Source organism: Felis catus, chromosome D2 (assembly GCF_018350175.1).
Source record: "Felis catus isolate Fca126 chromosome D2, F.catus_Fca126_mat1.0, whole genome shotgun sequence".
NCBI lineage: Eukaryota > Metazoa > Chordata > Mammalia > Carnivora > Felidae > Felis > Felis catus.
In genome coordinates this window covers 87108213-87125709 of record NC_058378.1, presented here as the reverse complement: position 1 = coordinate 87125709, position 17497 = coordinate 87108213, and the positions used below count along the sequence as shown (strand labels likewise).

General features: G+C 63.1%; 1 protein-coding gene across 15 annotated transcripts in view; it reads left to right on the top strand.

The window, feature by feature from the left end:
* CFAP46 (cilia and flagella associated protein 46) overlaps positions 1–11422 on the top strand; it is a 96739-nt gene extending 85317 nt beyond the window's left edge. For 5 of the 15 annotated variants that reach the window (XM_045040908.1, XM_045040903.1, XM_045040900.1 and 2 more), the window contains 10 exons: positions 433–511; positions 1938–2097; positions 5214–5287; positions 5389–5449; positions 5520–5555; positions 6161–6263; positions 7367–7479; positions 8782–8863; positions 9422–9558; positions 9637–10152. In XM_045040908.1, coding sequence (XP_044896843.1) covers positions 433–511; positions 1938–2097; positions 5214–5287; positions 5389–5449; positions 5520–5555; positions 6161–6263; positions 7367–7479; positions 8782–8863; positions 9422–9558; positions 9637–9896 — 1105 coding nt within the window. In that variant the 3' untranslated portion in view covers positions 9897–10152. Of the gene's footprint in view, positions 1–432; positions 512–1937; positions 2098–5213; positions 5288–5369; positions 5556–6160; positions 6264–7366; positions 7480–8781; positions 8864–9421; positions 9559–9636; positions 10153–10767 lie in introns of those variants that run through there. The other 10 variants (XM_045040901.1, XM_045040905.1, XM_045040902.1 and 7 more) reach the window with 10 other exon arrangements.
* The last annotated feature ends 6075 nt before the right edge of the window (positions 11423–17497 follow it).

Sequence of the window (17497 nt, the reverse complement as noted above, 5' to 3'; positions counted from 1 at the left end):
AGACCGTGCTGAATTCAGACGGGAAAGGCCAAAGGGCCCCTCAAATCCAGAATGCCCGACTCGGGGCCTCTGTCATAGGGAAAAAGTCCCGACTCTGCTGAAAATCTTTTCTGGGGGAACATCCCCACCACTCAGGTCCCCTCCGCCCCATGCCCTTGCAGTGCCTGGTGCCCGAACAGGGTGGGAGTGGGACACGTGGCCCGGGGTCCTGAACCCCTTTGACTTATTCTTGGTAGGGAAGGCAGAGGCCTTGGGCGGCCTTTGTTTCTGTCTGTGCCCAGTTATCCCTGCCCCCATCTCAGTGAGACCGGCCCCCAAAAGTGACACTCCCTGCCCTGATGTGAAACGGTCCAGGGAGGTGTTCTTTACGTCCTTAGTACGTGTGATTTTCATGTGTTTTTAAAAACCTGAGGACGTGCCTTTGGCCTCCAGAACACAGGTGCCCACCGTTGTCGCGGATTCAGGGAGACCAAAGGGCAAAGACAAGGAAAGGAAAGTGTCCCTGCCCCGGGTGAGTGAGAGCGCACTGGAGGGGAGGCTGGGTTGGGGGAGCCCAGGTGGGTCAGAAATAGGCGTCCCTGAGGGTCTCCCAGGGCGCTGAGCGCCCACAGGGCGTGAGAAAATCCCCTCAGGGGTCTGTGCGCCCCACGTACCAGAGCCCAGAGCGGGGGCTTCCTGCACCCACAGACCCGCCCCTCCTGGGGGAGCTGGTGGCCCGCGTGGTGGCATACTGCCCGTCACCCTCGGGAGCGTGCGCCCCAGATGACACGAGGGCGCGACCAGCTTCTGCACAGGGACCTGCTGGCTCCCAAGTGAAGGGCAACGCGTGCTGGTCTGGCCGCCCCTGGGGAGGGGGGGGCCCGGCGCCTGAGCTCCGGAGGCTTCCCGGTCGTCTCCACGCGGTCAGGACAGCCCCTCCGGTTTCCCACTCGATGGGCCTGAAAATGTGGGAAATGCGCTCGCACCGTCCTCCTAGCCCCGCGGCCGGAGCGGGTGTGACCACGAGGCGCCCATCTCCCACCCGGCACCTGCGATCGTATCCATCGCTCTTGTTCGAAGGCATTTTCGTCTGTCTCCTTTTCTGGGGCCCACGCGGGGTCATCGAGCGGGAGGGAAGGGAGCGCGCCCGCCTCGGGTGCTCTGACCCGGCAGGTGCTCTGACCCGGAAGCCCCGCTGGTGCCCCCTCCCCACGCGGCGCTGCCACTGCACACCCACCTGCACGCACTCGCGGCTCGCGTGTCGCAGCACCAGCGGCTCCGCAGCCGGACGACAGATGAGGGCGGGGGGTGCGTGTGGCTGCGGGGCAGGTGGTGGTGCTTCCCGCTCGAGCTGAGGGGCCGGAGTCGGCCCACCCGCGGTCACCTTTGTCCGCTGGGATTCGGACTTGAGACCCCCAGACGCAGCCCTCGCTCACCGCAGTAATTTGTTTCCCTTCGTGCGTACGGTAAATTCGACCGAGGGGTCTAGGGGCCTCACCCTCACTACCATTTACGCCTGTCGGAAAGGGCAGGGTTTCTCTAACTGGCCAAGCAGGGCCCACGTGATCCTCCGAGGGTTCCGTGGTCACGTGGAGAAGCTGCCACATCACAGGTGCAAGGCTTCGCCCTCTGAGAGGTGGCTCCCTGGTTCGGAGTCGTGGATTCCGGGAGGCAGGCCCTCAGACCCGCGGAGGCCCGGCCATCCCGTGACCTAGGCTGCGTCCGGCTCGGAGCCGTGACCCAGCTGTGCCGTGAAAACCAGCGTCCGTCCCCCAGACGCCCCCGCGCGTCCTGCCGCCCCCCTGCCCCCCTCCCGTCACAGGCTGAGCCGAGCTCAGACTTCTTCCTGTGTCTCCAGCCGATCGGCATCAGCGGTGGCGGGCAGGCCGCCCGGGGGTTTGCGCGTCCTCGGGAGCTCGTCTCCTGCGGCCTCCGTAGCTGGTGCTGCCCTGTCCACAGTTGAGCCCGAGGCTGCGAACGACACCATCCTCATTGCGGACAGGCATCTTCTGGAGCTGCCGCTGGAAGGTCTCTCCGTGTTTGAGGAAGGGGTGGACTCCGTGGCCCGAGAGTTTTCCCTGCAGATGCTGTGGAGCCGCCTCCGTCGAGAGGAGACAGGTGAGAGGTGTCCTGGGCCACAGTTAATTTCAAAATGGGACTAAGTTACCTTCACGTGGACTCCTGGCAGACGGTCATCATCGGCCGTGGCAGCACTTTTCTAGACACGCGTGGGGCCGAGGTATTGCAGAACCCCTGGTGTGTGCCAGGTGTCTGGGAGTCGCGCCGAAGGGGGCATTGAGCGTCGGCCGTGGCCTCTCACGCTTGGGTTTGAAAGGCAGGGATGGCAGCCAGCAGCCGGTGACGAGCTAGTCACGGGCTAGGTGGCGAAAGGTGATGCCCGGAGGTTCGGGGGCCGGGACGCGGGCCTGGGGGCGGCTGCGGACTCCGGCTGACCGTGGCCTGTCCGCGGGCGCCTTTCACGCAGGTGCGCCGGGTATGGGAAGGCCCTCCCTCCGTGCCGTCCCCGGCAGACACGCTGCACTTCAGTGAGTAGGAAGGGAGGCTAAGAACAAATAGTTTGCACCTTCACCTGCATCCCGGATGGAGCGACAAGGGCCACATCTGCCCTTCCGACTGAAAGCAGGGAAAAGGCGACGTAGAGAGAACAGCGGCTTTGCGACGCCAGAGAGCGGGCACGGAGCCTGAGCCCCGAGAGGGAGCCACGGGGGACGCGGGGCCCAATGCGCCACGGCCCGAGCCCTGGGAGGGGAGTCCTGGGATCAGGGACCGCCAGTGTCCCCCCAGAATTGGACAAAGACTGTAACCCCGTGTGTCCAGAAGTTTCCAGAAGCCCCCGACATGAGAAGCGGAGCGGAGACTCCAGGGAAGGCGGTCAGACTGATGAGCCCCCCGGCGGCATTTTAACGGCGTCCAAGGCAGAGCAGCCCCTTGCAAGATGGAGGCAGGAGGCCACAGACAGATGGGAGGAGGCGGTGCTGCTGCCTCTAAGGACGGGGCGGCGCCCGAGCCCAGGCTGGAAAAGGTGGAGCCCGTTGTGCGCAGCCCCAGAGGAAGCAGTCCTGGGCAAGTCGTCCGCCAGAAGGACTCCTCTGCACGAGTGTGAGAACCACGTGTGTGTTGCTTTAAGTCCCTCCACTTGTGGTCACTTGTTACAGCGGCAACGGTTCTCACCGTGGAGTGACAGAAACACTGGCTAAATGGGAGGTGAGCCTTCCTAACGCATGGCTGAGGGGTGACAAGCAGAAGCGTCCAACGGCCCAGGCCGGAGGCAGGTTCTCCGTGCGGTGAGTACTCCCAGTGCCCGTCTACGGACAGCCACAGAAGAAGGGAGTTGCCGAACAGAGTCCACGCTGGGGAAGAGGGAAAACGAACGAGAGAAATGACGCAGCCGTGGGGCCGCGAGAGCCGGTGGCGGGGAAGCGCACACAGATCGTGGGACAAACACAAACCAAACAGTGGGGCGACGGGAGCTGATCCATCTAGATCGTAAGTAAATACACAAACGGGCCACACACCTGCCCACTGAGTGACGGCGTGGACAAGGGGACGTCGCGCACACAGGCGCCGTGTGTACGAGAGACGTGGCTAAACCAAAGGACACCCCGCGTCAGAAAGAGATCGTCAGGGTGACCGGAAGGGACAGCTGCCCCCTGCCACGTGGAACAGGCTCCACAGCCAGAGGCACTCTGGGGTGGGGTCGTCACACAGCGGTAACGGTTGACAGCCTCAAAACATGTGGAGCGACACCCGGAACCATCCCAGATGCTGGCCGACGCCAGCGTGGTCGGCACGGAAACCACTACCAAAAGGTGGCTTTCTTGAATCCCCATTTGGAAATTTAAAACCGCACCCCTGCATATCTCATGGGACTCAGGAGAAGTGATCACAGGAAGGCCCCAGACCGCTAGTCTCTGGAAGCGTAGAAGTTGGAGCAAGAACACAAAAACCTCAAGGCAGAGGAGAGGGGGCCGCAGGCACATGAGCAGACATCAACAAGGAGACAAAAGTTTTTAAAAACTCGTAAAATAGACACATTCCAGTGAGAATGGTCAAGAAAAATGTGGATGGGGCACAAATGCACCACGTGAAGAGTGAAAAGAGACTCCGACCCTACAGATGCATCAGAGATCCGAAAGATGGTAAGACAACGCTACGAGTGACCTTACCAAGTATGTTCAGGCGCGCAGCCAAAGCAGACCGAGTCCTGGAAAACACAGCTCGTGGACTCAAGAAGGAAAACTCCGCGTGCTCTCATAACCAACAAAGAGGGGAGACTTACATCTGCTGTTGAAACCGACCGGGTAGACTTTCCAGAAACAGCTGATGTCAATCTTAACAAATCTCCCTGAGAATAGGGAAAAAGGGCCACCCCTCCAGCCTCTGTTGGCCCCACACCCCCAAACTGCCAAGAACGGCACAAGAGAGAAAAATATGACTTTCATCACCCATTCTGACCTTGAAAGTTATAAGCGTCATTAAATTAGACCAAGGGAAAACGAACTTAATAAGCATCTTAGTCACTGCAGAGAAACAGCATTTCTTAAAATGAATGCATTCGTAATAGAAATTCTTAGCAAACCGGCTGGGAATGAACACCACTCGCCCTGGCGGAGGGTCCATCCGGGTCCCCAGCAAGCCCCTTCTTGATGGCACAGCACACAGGACGCGGCCAGAGCCTTGCTCTTCCGCCCGTTCCCTCCTGGCATGTGAGCGCACCCACAGGAATAAGAGACACGAGGGCCGACAGAGAGGAAGTCACCTGTCACTATTTCCAGAACTTGCGAAAGAATCTACAAGCCAGCAGAGCAGTGAGGGGTAAACGCTCGCGCAGGAGGCAGGGAGCCAGCAGGGTCCGGCCCCGCGACAGGGCCGCTGCAGCAGGCACACTGGCGGGTGCCCCGCGTGGTGTGTGAATGGCCAGCCAGGTGGGCCTGGGGGTTCTCTGGTGCCTGTTCCTTTCTCGAGGTCTCCTGGCTCGGGCCTTTGCCAGTCCCGCGAGCCTTTACATGGGAGAAATCGCTGCTTTCACACCTTCAGAAAAATTAAAATCAATCGTTGTCACTACTTCTTGGGTTTTTTTTTATTGAGATGAAATTTACGGAATGTAAAATTAACCCCCTTAAAGTGAACAGTTCGGGGACATTTAGTGCATTCATACTGCCTCATGTCTCCACCTCTACTGGCTCCAAACCACCTTCTTTTCTTGTCCGCAGCCGACGGGGCCGTGAAGAAGGAGGGCAAAGGCAGACAGTTCAGGAAGAGAAATCCAGCTAAGAAGGGACACAAGGTGGGCAGAGGAGACCTCGCCGGCCACAGGCAGAGGGCCCGGGGAGCCCGGGGTCCGCCTGCGGGCCACGGGGCCCCTAAAGACCCTTGTCTGTGGAGCAGGACGCTGCGCCCCGGCTCATCCCCCCCGACTGCATCGTGGTCGACCCCGACAACTTCAAGTGTATCCTTTATCGGCCCCACCGCCCGGGACACCCAAGCCTGTGGGCTGTTGCTCCTTAACCCAGACCCAGTCATCGTGGACCCCTACGAGGAGGCCCGGGTCATAGGCAAGTGCCTCTCACGGGCCCTCGACGTGCACACACAGGCCACAACCCCCCCCCCCCCCCCGTGGGCTCTGGCGCAGCGTGGCGCGGGCTCAGCGCTGCGGCCTCTGCTCTTGGCTGCCTCCCGTTACCCCGACCGCGCAGCGGGAGTGGGGCCCTGGGGCCCGGACGCGCACCTGTGCTCTGTGGCCCTTCCTGGCCATCACAGCCAAGTCAGGACGTCAGTTGTACGACGAATGAGCCCCTGAAGCGAGGTCCGGTGACCCTCGGGGCCCGAAACGTGACTTGGTGCCATCCCTGTAGCTTTAAGTATTTAGTTCCTTGGGTTTTTCTTTTGCTAAGCTGGTTTTCAAAACCTCTTTAGGAGAGATTTAGGGAAGGGAAGGGGCACTGACATCTCCACAAGTGATAGACGTCGACTCCACCGTGTCCCCGTCTGTGCGCAGCAGGTCCGCCACAGCCACACGAGGGCCACGCTAGGTGCGCACCAAGGGACACGCCAAGGCCACACCGCGGTCACACCGGGGCCTGCTGCTGCCTGTAGCCCCTCAGGGTTCCACGTGTGAGACGAGCTCCTGTGTCTGGTCCCCATTCAATTTGTGTTGCAGACATGCGGACTCCTGTCTCCGTAACCCGGGAAATTCTGGAAAGATTCCGAGACTCGTTCACTGCTCTGTGGGTGGGACATCTGGGAAACACGCACTTCCCGAGGTCGGTGTCTGGTGTCTGGAGACACGGTCCCCCATCGAGCCGGTTTATGTGACCCACCAGAGGGGTGCTCCCCACACTTGGGGGGGTGGGGGCGGTGGGACCACTGGCTTCCGTCTCCCCCTGGCCCCTCGCTTCTCCCTGTTTCCCTCAGCCTCCCCCCAACCCTGAACCCCCATTTTATCCCGGGAACCACACTCCCACCCCACCCCCAGAGGCTCCTGTGGTCTGGCCTTTGGTCATCATGCAGTGGGCTCCTGGTCCTCAAGGTGCCTGGATGGCGGCGGGGGCCCGGGGGGGGGGGGGGGGAGGAGTCATTGTCTTTGTCCCACTTTACAGATGAGGACCTGGCACCCAAGGGTGTACTTCTGCCCAAGGTGCAGGGTGTGCCCCAGGCTCTGGCACTTGGTTGAGGGAAGGCAGGGGAGAACCTGCTGGGGGCAGGGGTGGGTGGTGCTGGGCGGGGCTGTGGGCGGGCGGGGCCTGCGGGGGGGTGGGGGAGGGGCGGGGCTGCAGTGGGATTGTGCCCTGGGGCCTGCTGGGGCGGGTCGTCCGGCAGATGCGCAGGGGCGTTAGTGGGCGTGGCCTGTGGGGAGGCGCGCGCGCGCGCGCGCGCGTGTGTGTGTGTGTGTGTGTGTGTGTGTGTGGGCGGGGCCTCCTGGAGTGGTGCAGAGCGCTGGCTGGGAACAGGGATGCTCACCTGGGGGTCCTCTCAGAGACCTGGGAGAGGTTGGCCATTAGGGAAGTGTCCTTCCAGCACTTTCCAGAGCCGCTGCACAGTGAAAGGAGGGTTCATTCCAGGGACGGGATGTAGCTTCTCAGGAGAACCACATGGGTAGAACCCAGGGTTGAGGGCAACAGGGGGCACCAGGAGGGTGGACATTATTAGTTCTGCCTGAGCGGAGGGGTGGGACGGGGAGCAAGGAGGACAGGACGGGCTTTGCTTTAGAAACACGTCCCGAGAGTTTCTCCTGCCCGCGGCTGCAGCCCTAAAGCCTCAGGACAGATCCGGTCCTGGCTGCCGCGGCCGGGACCCCCTGGGACGCCCTGGGATACCTGCTGCCTGCCTGGCTGCATCCACCGGGCCACCCTCCTTCCCTTTGCAGCCAGGCCGAGTGGGAGCAGCTCCTGGGCAGCTGCAGTGGCTTCTTCTTCTACGGGATGGAGAGCTTCCTGTCCCACATAGCGGTGGAAAGGCTGGCTGCCACGAACCTGCAAGGTGAGACAGCCCCTCGGCGCCCCCAAGCCTGACTGCCAGGGCGACAGGAACCAGCACAGACACGGAGCAAGGCCCCCGCGTCCCCATCAGGCGCCGACTGTCTGATGAAGGGCTCCGAGGGCTGGCGCCTCCCTAGAAGCACGGCAGAGCTGTGGGGGAAGCCCCTCCTGCCCTCACCCCCCTCTTGCCAGTTCCGAGCTCTGGACCTGGCAGGCCCAGCCAGAGTTAGGGCCTGGGTGGGTCATCCCCCGGGGCTGTGCCTGCAGAGTCCAGGAGGGCTGGGGTGGGCATTTCCGGAACACGCCGGTCACGCCCCCACCACTCCTTCTAGTGTAACTGTGGGCACCCTGGGCCTTGTGTTCCCTCTGGCTGTCCCCTGAGGGCTTCTGAGGGGTGGTCCGGCTCGCCCTGGAGTCGCCTTTTCCTCAGCGGGTGGCTGGATGACTGACCGCCCTACACAGTCGCTAGGAGAGCCTTTTCAAGGACCCCTCGGAGATGCCCTCAAACTGACCCGCTGATGGCAGCACGTGGACACTCGTCCCGTGGTCAGGGCACCTGAACACCGCCCCCCTCCGCCGCACACGGTCACCTGGTACCTGTCTCCTTCCCAGCCCCCTGGAGACGGGGGTGAGGCCAACACACCGCCCCATCCCAGAAACCTGCCACCCGGCAGAGTCCTCGCCCCAAAGGGCAGCAGAAACCAGGCCTCTCAAGCTTAACTCCAAGCCTTCTCAGACGAGATGGTGTGCGAAGTCACCATGCGCGCGTGGGGCCGACAGCACCCTTGGTGCCCCCTCCCATTCCCGACCAAGGCTTGTCCTCACGCATGGGAGGTCCCGCCTGCCCCTGGGGCAGCCCCCCCGAACCGCCCTCAGCCAGGCCACCGTAGCAAGTGGGGAGTCCACCTCTGTCCCGTGTGGCCCCCTGCACTTCCATAGCCAAGTGTCACACTTCAGGCACTGGCACCTGTTTCACGGGCCCACGGGGCCAGGGTGACCGACTCTCACCATGTGTGTCCACCTCCCCCCCCAGCCCCCCCTTCCCCCAGCAAGACCGGGGCCGAGAGCCTCTGCTGAGCAGGGGGGCCAGGCCGCGGCCCAGAGGGTGCCGCCCAGCCCAGCCCGCTGGCACCAGGGGCCTGTGAAGGGTGTGGGTTCCCGAAGCAAATGCTGCGCCCGTGGGCTCAGGTGGCCGGGGGGCCTTGGAAGAGGGCCCGTGGACGTCAAGCCCCAGCCGGGCGAGGCCGCTGGCCTCCTCCACCTGGGCGCGCGGCGGCTGAGCTCTGCCTCCTGGGTCCCGCAGAGTGCCAGATGATGGTCCTGCTGGACCTGACGAGGTCCTACGCGAGCATGCAGCGGCACACGGAGCACTCGGACAGCAAGAGGTGCCCGATGTCCCCCCCGCCCCCGCCCCGTGCCAGCGGCCCCGCCTCCACATCCCTGACTGGGGGCTCGTGGTGGGGGCCGGGGGGCGTGGGGGGGAGACAGCCCCCCACGAGGGAGCCAGGACTCCGCAGTCTGCCCCGACCCCTTCCCTGGAAGAGTCTGGCGGGGGCGTTGTGGAGGCGGGAGGGCAGCCCCAACGCAGACCCCGAGGACAGAGGGCGGCAGCTGGGAGGGTGCCCCGGCTTCAGGGCTCCCCACAGGGCCGGGGGGGCCGCCGAGGTGGCGCAGCAGGGCCCCCGCCTCACGACGGATGCCGCGACTCCTGGCTCCACTGCCATGCTGGGAGTGGTCCGGAAGGATCTGGCAGCACTCTGGATGCTTCTTGTTAGATGACGTTTAATCTGCCGAGGCGGGCGGGGTGGGGGGTGGGAATGCGTTCTCGATTCTTCCAAGAACTCGGAGAGCTGTCCATCGAAGGACACGTGCCCCACTTGGTGCTATTCGGGCTGTGCACTGGGGACGGTTCAGGCGGTCACACTGGATCGTGGTCCCCGCAGTGTGGCCCAGCTGTCCCTGGAGAGGCCCGTCGAGACTGCCGTCCTTCTGAGTCTGGTGGGGGTCAGGAGCATCCTGGCAAACCAGTGGCCGACCTTCCTGCAGGACAACGCGCTGCGGGCCAGCGTCCTGTGGGAAAGTGAGTGGGCGCGGCCGTCCCCTCCCCGGGAGCCTGCCGGCGGGGTCCCTGGCCAGCCTGAGGATGTTTCTTTCCTAGATCTGTTGACAGCTGGCAGGCCCATCGGGAGGGCCGCCCATCTCCTTCGGCAGACGGGAGCTGGGGACACGAACAACCATGGTAACGGAAGCTGTTCCACATCCCCGCTCATCCTCTGCCATGCAGGGCCACCTCCCGGCCTGTGTCCCCGCCCCTCGTCTCTGCCAGTGTCCCTGCAGCCCCGCAGCCCCACAGCCCCGTGTCCCTGCCCGCAGCCCCGCAGCCCCGCAGCCCCGCAGCCCCGCAGCCCTGCAGGCTAGGTGTCTGCCTCCTGTCTCTGCACAGGCTGACAGCAGCCTCAGGGACGCCTGGCGTCCTAAGTCCTTAAGGGAGGCACCCTGGCTGTTAGAACTGCCCGTCTGTCTTTAGAACCGTCCAAGTCACATAAGTTCTGAAAGCCCAGGTGTGCTCCCTGGGAGCGGGGGCCCCGGGACTTTGTCCTTCAGAGCAGACAGACACCCCTTCACACCTTCACGTAAGGTGCTGGGGCTGAAAATAAACACGACACCAGCCATAGCTCGAGCAGCGCGTTAAAGGAACAGTCTGCCGTAACTAGGAGAGGTTTATCCCAGGGTGACTTACCACGAAGTCTTCAGACAAACAGCACAAGGGGTTACGTGGTCCCCGGTGCCCAGAACGCAGTGCCAAACGATAAGCGTGGCTTCAGTGGATGGAGGAGGGAGGGAGGGCCTGGCGTCAGCAGGTGCATGAAGGTCGATGGCGTCTAGAAAGAGCCGGTGGCGGAGGAGCCGCTGACTTGCGCTGGGGGCGGCAGGAGAGGAAGCCGTGGCTCCTGCGTGCTCCGTGATCCCGCATTGATGCGCATTGAAAGGAAGGGACAGCACCGTGATTGTCATGCATGCCCTGCCCCCAGTTAGTGGTGGCGGCCAGCTGGTGCAGGAGGAGGCCCCGAGCTGCTGGAAGCTTCTGGACGCCTCACACTCAGAGCGGGGAGGTCGTGCGGAGGGGACGGGGGGTGGGGACACTCGGTGTCCCGGGTGTGGGCGTGCGGCAGGGCCCGTGTTCGGGGCTACGTCTGGAGGCAGGGTCGGGAGCACCCCCGCCCCCGGCGTGCATGAGCCTCTCTCGGGCCCCGGGCGTCCTGCCCCCAGTGAGCTGTGCCGTCCTCAGATGAGTCTCCGTGGACCTCCAAGGACCAGCTGCCGTCCTTCCAGCCACAGCTGCGTGGCTCCGAGCGGCTCCCCGTCGCCCTCAACTCGGTCCTGTATGGGCTGCCACACCTGGCCATTGGGTGACTCCCCGAGGACACGGACCTCGACGGCCCCTCTGAGGACCCACCGCCCACCCCTCCCCACCCCACCCGTAGGCGCCCCTCCTCCAGCGGCCTTGTCCCCGAGTCCCAGTTCTGCGCAGGGTCACGCCAGGGCCTCCCGGTCTGGCTGCCTCTGGGGCTGCCTCCGTTCCGCCCCCCCCCCCCCCGCCGCATGCACCAGACCCTCGTGGAGGGGAGGGGATGCCTCTGGGGGCTCCGCAGGGTGGGTGGGGCGAGGGGTGCATCAGGGCTGGCCCCACAGCTGCCCGACCCCCAGATCCCTCCCCTGCCCCGGGCGTTCCCAATAGTCCCGTGGTGGAGGGGGCCGCCTGGAGGCGGGGCTAGGGGCTGGGACAAGGGGTGGCCACCGCCTCCCACGGGTCCTCAGCAGCAGGTGGGCCCTTTGGAAGACAGGCTCCCTGGGGTGAGGCTCACGGTCCCCGGAGGCCCACCCTGGCTGCCACGCCCTGGCTCCTGGAAGTTTATGTGCTTTAGTAAAAACGACTAAATCACTGTGGTGTGGCATCTGTGGTGTGGTTTCTGTGACCCCGGGTACGCAGCTTGGCTCGAGTCCCTGGGGGGGGCGCTCGGTCTGGCACCATGCTGTGGCGGGGTCCAGCCAATATTTGCTGAGTGAATGCATGAACGAATGAAGTCAAGCCCGGAGGAGGCCAGCAGGAGGTGCCCGTGGACGTGCCCTTGAGGCCGGGCCCCCAGGAGGCACCCGGAGGCTCCGTGTGGGGCAACCACATGTGCGCTGGAGTTCCCCAGTGTGGGACACACAGCCACGTCACCTCCCCCAAAGCTGGACTTCCAGCCCCCCCCCCCCGCCGTGGGCAGCACCACACGCAAGGACGGCCCCGGGAGAAGCCACTGTCCCAGGGTTGGACACCGGCCAGAGTTGAGGGTGGCAGGAAGACAGGTGCTGTCCTGGCCCACGGGGAGCCTCGCGTGTCCCAGGGGTCTCCCAGGCTGCGGCCAAGGGGTAAGGGAGAGCCAGCTCCATGTGTCTCTGGGGTGAAGCCAACCCCGGTAGAGGGTCCGTGGGCGGGGCGGAGGGGGAGGGTCAAATCTCCCCAGGCACTGCGTCCTGGCCAGCAGCCCCTCGGACATCTGCCAAGGCCAGGCCACAGAGTGTCTTTGTCCCCAGGAGCCCGGCAGCAAGGCCCGGGCACGCTGGCCCTGGGGGCCACTGAGAACGCCCTCTCCAGGCCTCTGAGCGCTGGCTCTGGGGCCACCTGGGAGCCAGAGGCAGCCACCCAAAGGCCAGAGGATGCCAGGTCTCAGGCCAAGTGACCACTGGTCACCATCTGGGCCGAGGCTCGGGAGCTAAGCAGACACGGTACAATGCTCGAGGGTTTGTCCCCTGGCGCACGCGAGGCAGGCAGGCGGTTGTACGTCCTCCCGACCCCGAGTCCTGGACGCTGGTGGCAAACCTTTGCCCGCGGCAGCACGGCCTCCCTGCTCTGGGCCAGGGGGGTCGGCACCGGGACCTCCTGGGTTGGGGCCTAGGACAGGCCAAGTACCGAGGCGAAAAGCACGGAAAACGGCCACCGCGAGGTATCCCAGTGCACCGACCGAGGCTGCTGAACTAAACAGTAGTGACCACAGCAAATGCTAGGGAAGGTGCGGGGGGACGGGCGGGCAGGTGGGACGGTGCAGCCCCTCAGGACGACCGTTTCCCGGGAACTCTGCACACGGTCAGCGCGAGAGCGCGTCCCAGAGACACGAGACGCCGTGCACACACCCGCGCCTGCCTGCTTACAGCGGCTTTGCTCCATTGGAGCAAACGCTCGAGACCGCCCGAGTGTGCCTCGCCTGTGAAGGTTAGACCGGCTCTGGGCATTTATCCGTGGAGCTCAAATGAGGAGGGAACCACTGACCCCTGCAGGGACTTCAGAAGCACCACGCGGAGTGCGGGAGCCCCTACCGGCGAGGTCAGACACCAGAAGATGCCATTTACGCAACGCTCTCAAGGTGACAAAACCGCAGAGCGGAAGGACAGACTGGTGCTGCCGGGGACAGGCACACCAGTGCCTGGGGGGAGCAGGAGGGCGTCCGGGAGCGGCCAGAGATCTGTGAGCCAGAAACCACCGCACAGAGCTGCACACACAGGAGCTCCGGCCCCTGCCGACCCGGCCAAAGGGAGCGCGGTCCGCGGCCGGCGCGCGGTGCTGCGCCTGCGGGTCTGGCCTCCGGCTTCAGCAGCCACCCCTGGGGAAGCGGTGGGAAAGGTGCCGTCGACACTATGCTCACAACTGCCTGCGCATCATCATTCAGCATAAAAAGTCGAAAAACAACTCATCTTTGATAACATCGAGAGGTGGTGATTCCCCTCTTTTTGTTTAATTTTTTTTCCTTTTCTCCAACACATACACATACTTCTTCCAGTTAACAAAAGAAGCTAACTAATGATCGGGGAATAAATTCAAATCAGGGCAGCCTTGGATATATGAGCTTCCTTCTAGAAAGATGTTGGCACGCACCCAAACAACAAGAATAAAAGCCTCTGGAAATATTTCATCCGTGCAGGACCACATTTTTTTCCTTCTGGTGTGTCTGCTCCCGTGAGCGAGATGGAACGTGAGCGCCGGTCCGGGCACGGGAGGCTGTGAAATAACTTTCTGAATTATGCCCCAGCAACATAACAAATCACATTATCAATTAGCTTCTGTAACACAAGTGGCATTCCGTAATATATTCAAGCATGAAAAAATTGCAAAGGTGGAATTTCTGTAACCCTAAAAACTATAAGGAGAGAAAGGATCACTTGGAATTTATTGGTGATAAAAGACAGAACGTAATTGGAACCGGACAGCCCTCCCAGGAAGTGGGACCAGATCTGCACGTTCAGAATGTCGCGAGGGCTCTGAGGCTCCAGGAGACCGCTGTGCCCACGCCCCGGCCCTGCCTTCCCTGCACGGGGTGACCCTCGCGGGGCGGGGGGTGGGGGGCGGCCAGAGGGGAGTCTGACCTTGAGCCGGTCGCTCTCGTCTCGAGCCCCGTCTTCTCCTCTGGGAAGCACAGCTCCAGGGCTTGGACCTCAGACCCGCGTGTCGCCCTCCCCCCCCCACCCCAGGCCGGCCGCGACGGGCCCCTCACTTGCAGCACCTTGCAAACTCCGACATGTTCTCTGCTTGTCAGTCGCCTTTTTACAAGTTCCATTTATTAATTTATGTCTTGAAAATGGTGATTTCCATGTTTTCAAAACAAGGACTTTTTTTAAACAATATGTTCTACTGTAGGCAATTTGTACTCACAGCCCACACACGACGTTCTGACGGACCGCTGGATGTCTCTCCAGCCCGCTCCCGGCGTGCGGTCAGCCCGTCTCCTGTGTTCTCCCTCGGCACCACGCAGGACCCCCCATTTCAAGTTGTGCAAATCAGAATTCTCGTTAAAGCATCTCCGCCCTCCAACGGGCCGCTTGCCGACGCGGGAGACCCAGCACGGCCGGACGGGGGGGCCTCTGGGCACGGAGGGGGGTCCCCGCAGATGGGCCAGGGCAGCGTGGGGCTCCCGCCTCACCGCGGACGTGGGCCCGGGGCCCGGGTCAGCCGGGGTCGGCACCTCGCTCCGGCCAGGACCCCCGCGGGGCTCGCATCCGTGCCACCTGTAAGGCGGGTCCCGCGGCCCCGGGACCTGTGTCAACCTCGTCCCCGCGGAACAGCGTCACCCAGGCACAGCTGAGGTCCATCCTCTGGGACGTGGCCGCCACAGGCCCCACTTGTCTCAGCGCCCACCGCCTCCCCGGCCTCCGGCCATCCTGGCTGGCGCTCTGGGCTCCTGGGTCCCTCCCTGCGGCTGCCAGCCAGTCCTCCTGGGATGGGAAGTCTGTGGTCCCAGCGGGCACCCGTCTGCCAGGGCCTCGGGCACCGGGCCGGCCCTCCTCCGCAGGCAGGAAATTCACAGTCACGGCCGAAGCGGGCCCCCCGGGTGGATGTGGACGAAGAAATTAGGCGGGTTAATAAAGCTGAGACGTCCGCAGACCCTTGTGCGTCAATGTCTATTAAGCTCCCTCATCCAGCACCGGTCTCCAATAGTTTAATTTCTGTATTAAATAATTAAAACTCTATTTTCAATTGCTGTGAACAATTGTTTTCCTTAATGATCTTCCCAGAGGAGCCAGTAATTTTGTATCTTGTAAAAATGATTAACTGGCATCATTATCCCATATCTCTGAAATATAACTGAGCAGCTTCAGGGAAGGCCATTTGTATTCAATTAACGCTCCCTTGCATTAAGACGGACAATATTACTTCACGCCACGGGCAACCCTGCTGTCCCCTCGTTTTATTATGACGATGATGGAGATAGAAACAACCAGTTTAATTATCCCATTTCCAACAGAAATCAATTTTCAACGTGTCCTCACCCTCACACAGAGGAAGAGGCCACAGTGCCATTCCGGGGAAGGGCAGGCCTGTCGTGGGTCCACCCGCCCTGCCGCCCGCGCCCGGCTCTGGGCCCGGCCGCGCGCACGGGCACGGGCCCCCGCGAGGCTGCAGGCCTGGACCTCGGGGGGCCTGCGGACCCTGGGAGGACCTGCTCCCGCCTCCCTGAGCGTCGCCCCTCCTCGTCACCCCTTGTCCCGCCCCCACCCCCACCCCCCGGCACCCGGGCCCCCAGCCTTGGTTTTCTGCCCCATGCTGCTGACACTGGTGCCCGCCGTGAAGGCGGATTTATCGCCCCGCACGGCTGCCATCGTCAGGGTGATTCAAGGGACGCGCCCTGCCTCGCCGCTCAATCACTCCGCGCTGTTGGCCAGTATAATCTAATTGTTTGACATTTTTATCACAATTCATTGAGACCAGAAGGAGATGACTAGATTAATACCCCCGTGCGCTTGGCTAATGGCCGGGATGAAGCCGATGGGCCAAATTACAGGGGACATTTTCTTATTACAGAGTTTAATTCTTTGTGACAAGAGGCGGGAGACGGTGTTCAGACGGAGGCGGCTGCCCTCAGCCCGGTGGCCTGAGATCCGGGGTCCCCCAGGCCCTCCCCCTTGCCTGGGCCGGGGACACGGGAGGCGATGGGGACGCCCAGCCCCGGGCGATAGGGGACCAAGGGCCATCGGCTGAGCCAGAGGCTCCCCGGGGAGCCTCCAGTTTGAGATGAGGGTCCGTGGGGGAGGCCGGCCGAGGTCGGGGAGCAGCTCCTGGCTTGCAAGTGGGATTTTCTCCACCCAGGAGGCAATGTGTCCCGCGCCCGGTTGGATTTCCTGTTCGTGATTTGTCCCTCTACTGGGCCCATCGGCTTCCCTTTCTGCTATTAGCGCCTAGTTCTCTCCCATACGGACACTAATCTTTTCTGTCGCAGACACCGAAACATCCTTCCCAGCTGTCCATTCGCCGTGGGGTCTGTCTTACCGTGATGGGTTTTGCCCCGCAAACATTTTACACAGTTTTCTGGCATCACGTGTGACTTTCGTCTGTCATCATGGCCAAAACGCCAGGTTCTGGATCCAAACCGCATGGAGTCAGACCCACCTCTCCAAACGGCAGGTCTGGGGGGGGCCAGGTGAGCACGGAACTGGCTCACGGGGGGCCGGGAGGAGCACGGGGCTCAGGGATGGTGCCCGCGGGCTCAGGGGCCACCGAGCGACCAGCAGATGCCGCAGGACTGCCGGGTGAGGGGGGCTCGGGCCAGGTGGGTGGGAGGGGCAGCGGATCCCGCGCCGACTGGCCTGGGCCCTGCACGCTCCTGGCTGCAGGACGCAGAGCCGGCCACCTGCCGTCCTCCCTGGCCCGGCCTCCAGGGTAGCAGGTGCAATAGCCCAGGGGCTCTGGGACCCTGGCACCTTCCTTCCTCTTGACCCAGGAGCAGAGGTTCGAGGCTGGCTTGCTGAAAAACCACAGGGTTAGGGGCTGGAAGCCCAAACGGAAAGAGGCACATATGAGCTGGGGAGGGGCGGAGACCCGGGGGAGGCAGAAGAGGGTTCGACCTCCCCCCCACCCCCACCCCAAAGTGGTCAGGCCCAGGGCATCGTTCACGGGGCTGCCCCTGGGGCTGAGACTCCCACTCGGAGCCCCAGCTGGAGAGCCCGATGCCACCCTGGGTCCACTCCCTCGTTTTAGGGGGAGACGGGGCTGTGGACCCCAGCCTCCGGGTCCATTCCATGGGGCAGGGAGGGCTGATCCCTCCTCAAGGTCTCCAGGATGACCGAGATGTGACCCAGCCTGGGCAGTGCAGCCTGGGCGGCCCTGGGGCCCAGGTAAGCCTGGAGGCTTCTGGGAGCCCCGCCTGAGCACCCCCTCCCGCCCTCCCCCACGTATTCCCAGGCCACTTGCCCCAAATGCCCAGGGAGGCTGGTGCCTACAAGCGTACGAAAAGGGCAGGTGTGAGGATCGTCAGCCTGCAGCCCCGACTCTGAGGACTGAGCCGCGTGCGGGGACAGAGTCCTTTCACCCTCACCCCTTCCCTACCGCCCCCAAATGGCCCCTCGAGGGGCCCCAGGAGCCCCACTCAAACCCATGTTTACAGAAACAGCCCTTCAGTAAGTATACACACAAAACGTGGGCCTCACAGGCCCAGGTACGGATCCAGCCCACCCAGGCAAGGGCACTGATGTGTCCCGCGCTCGGG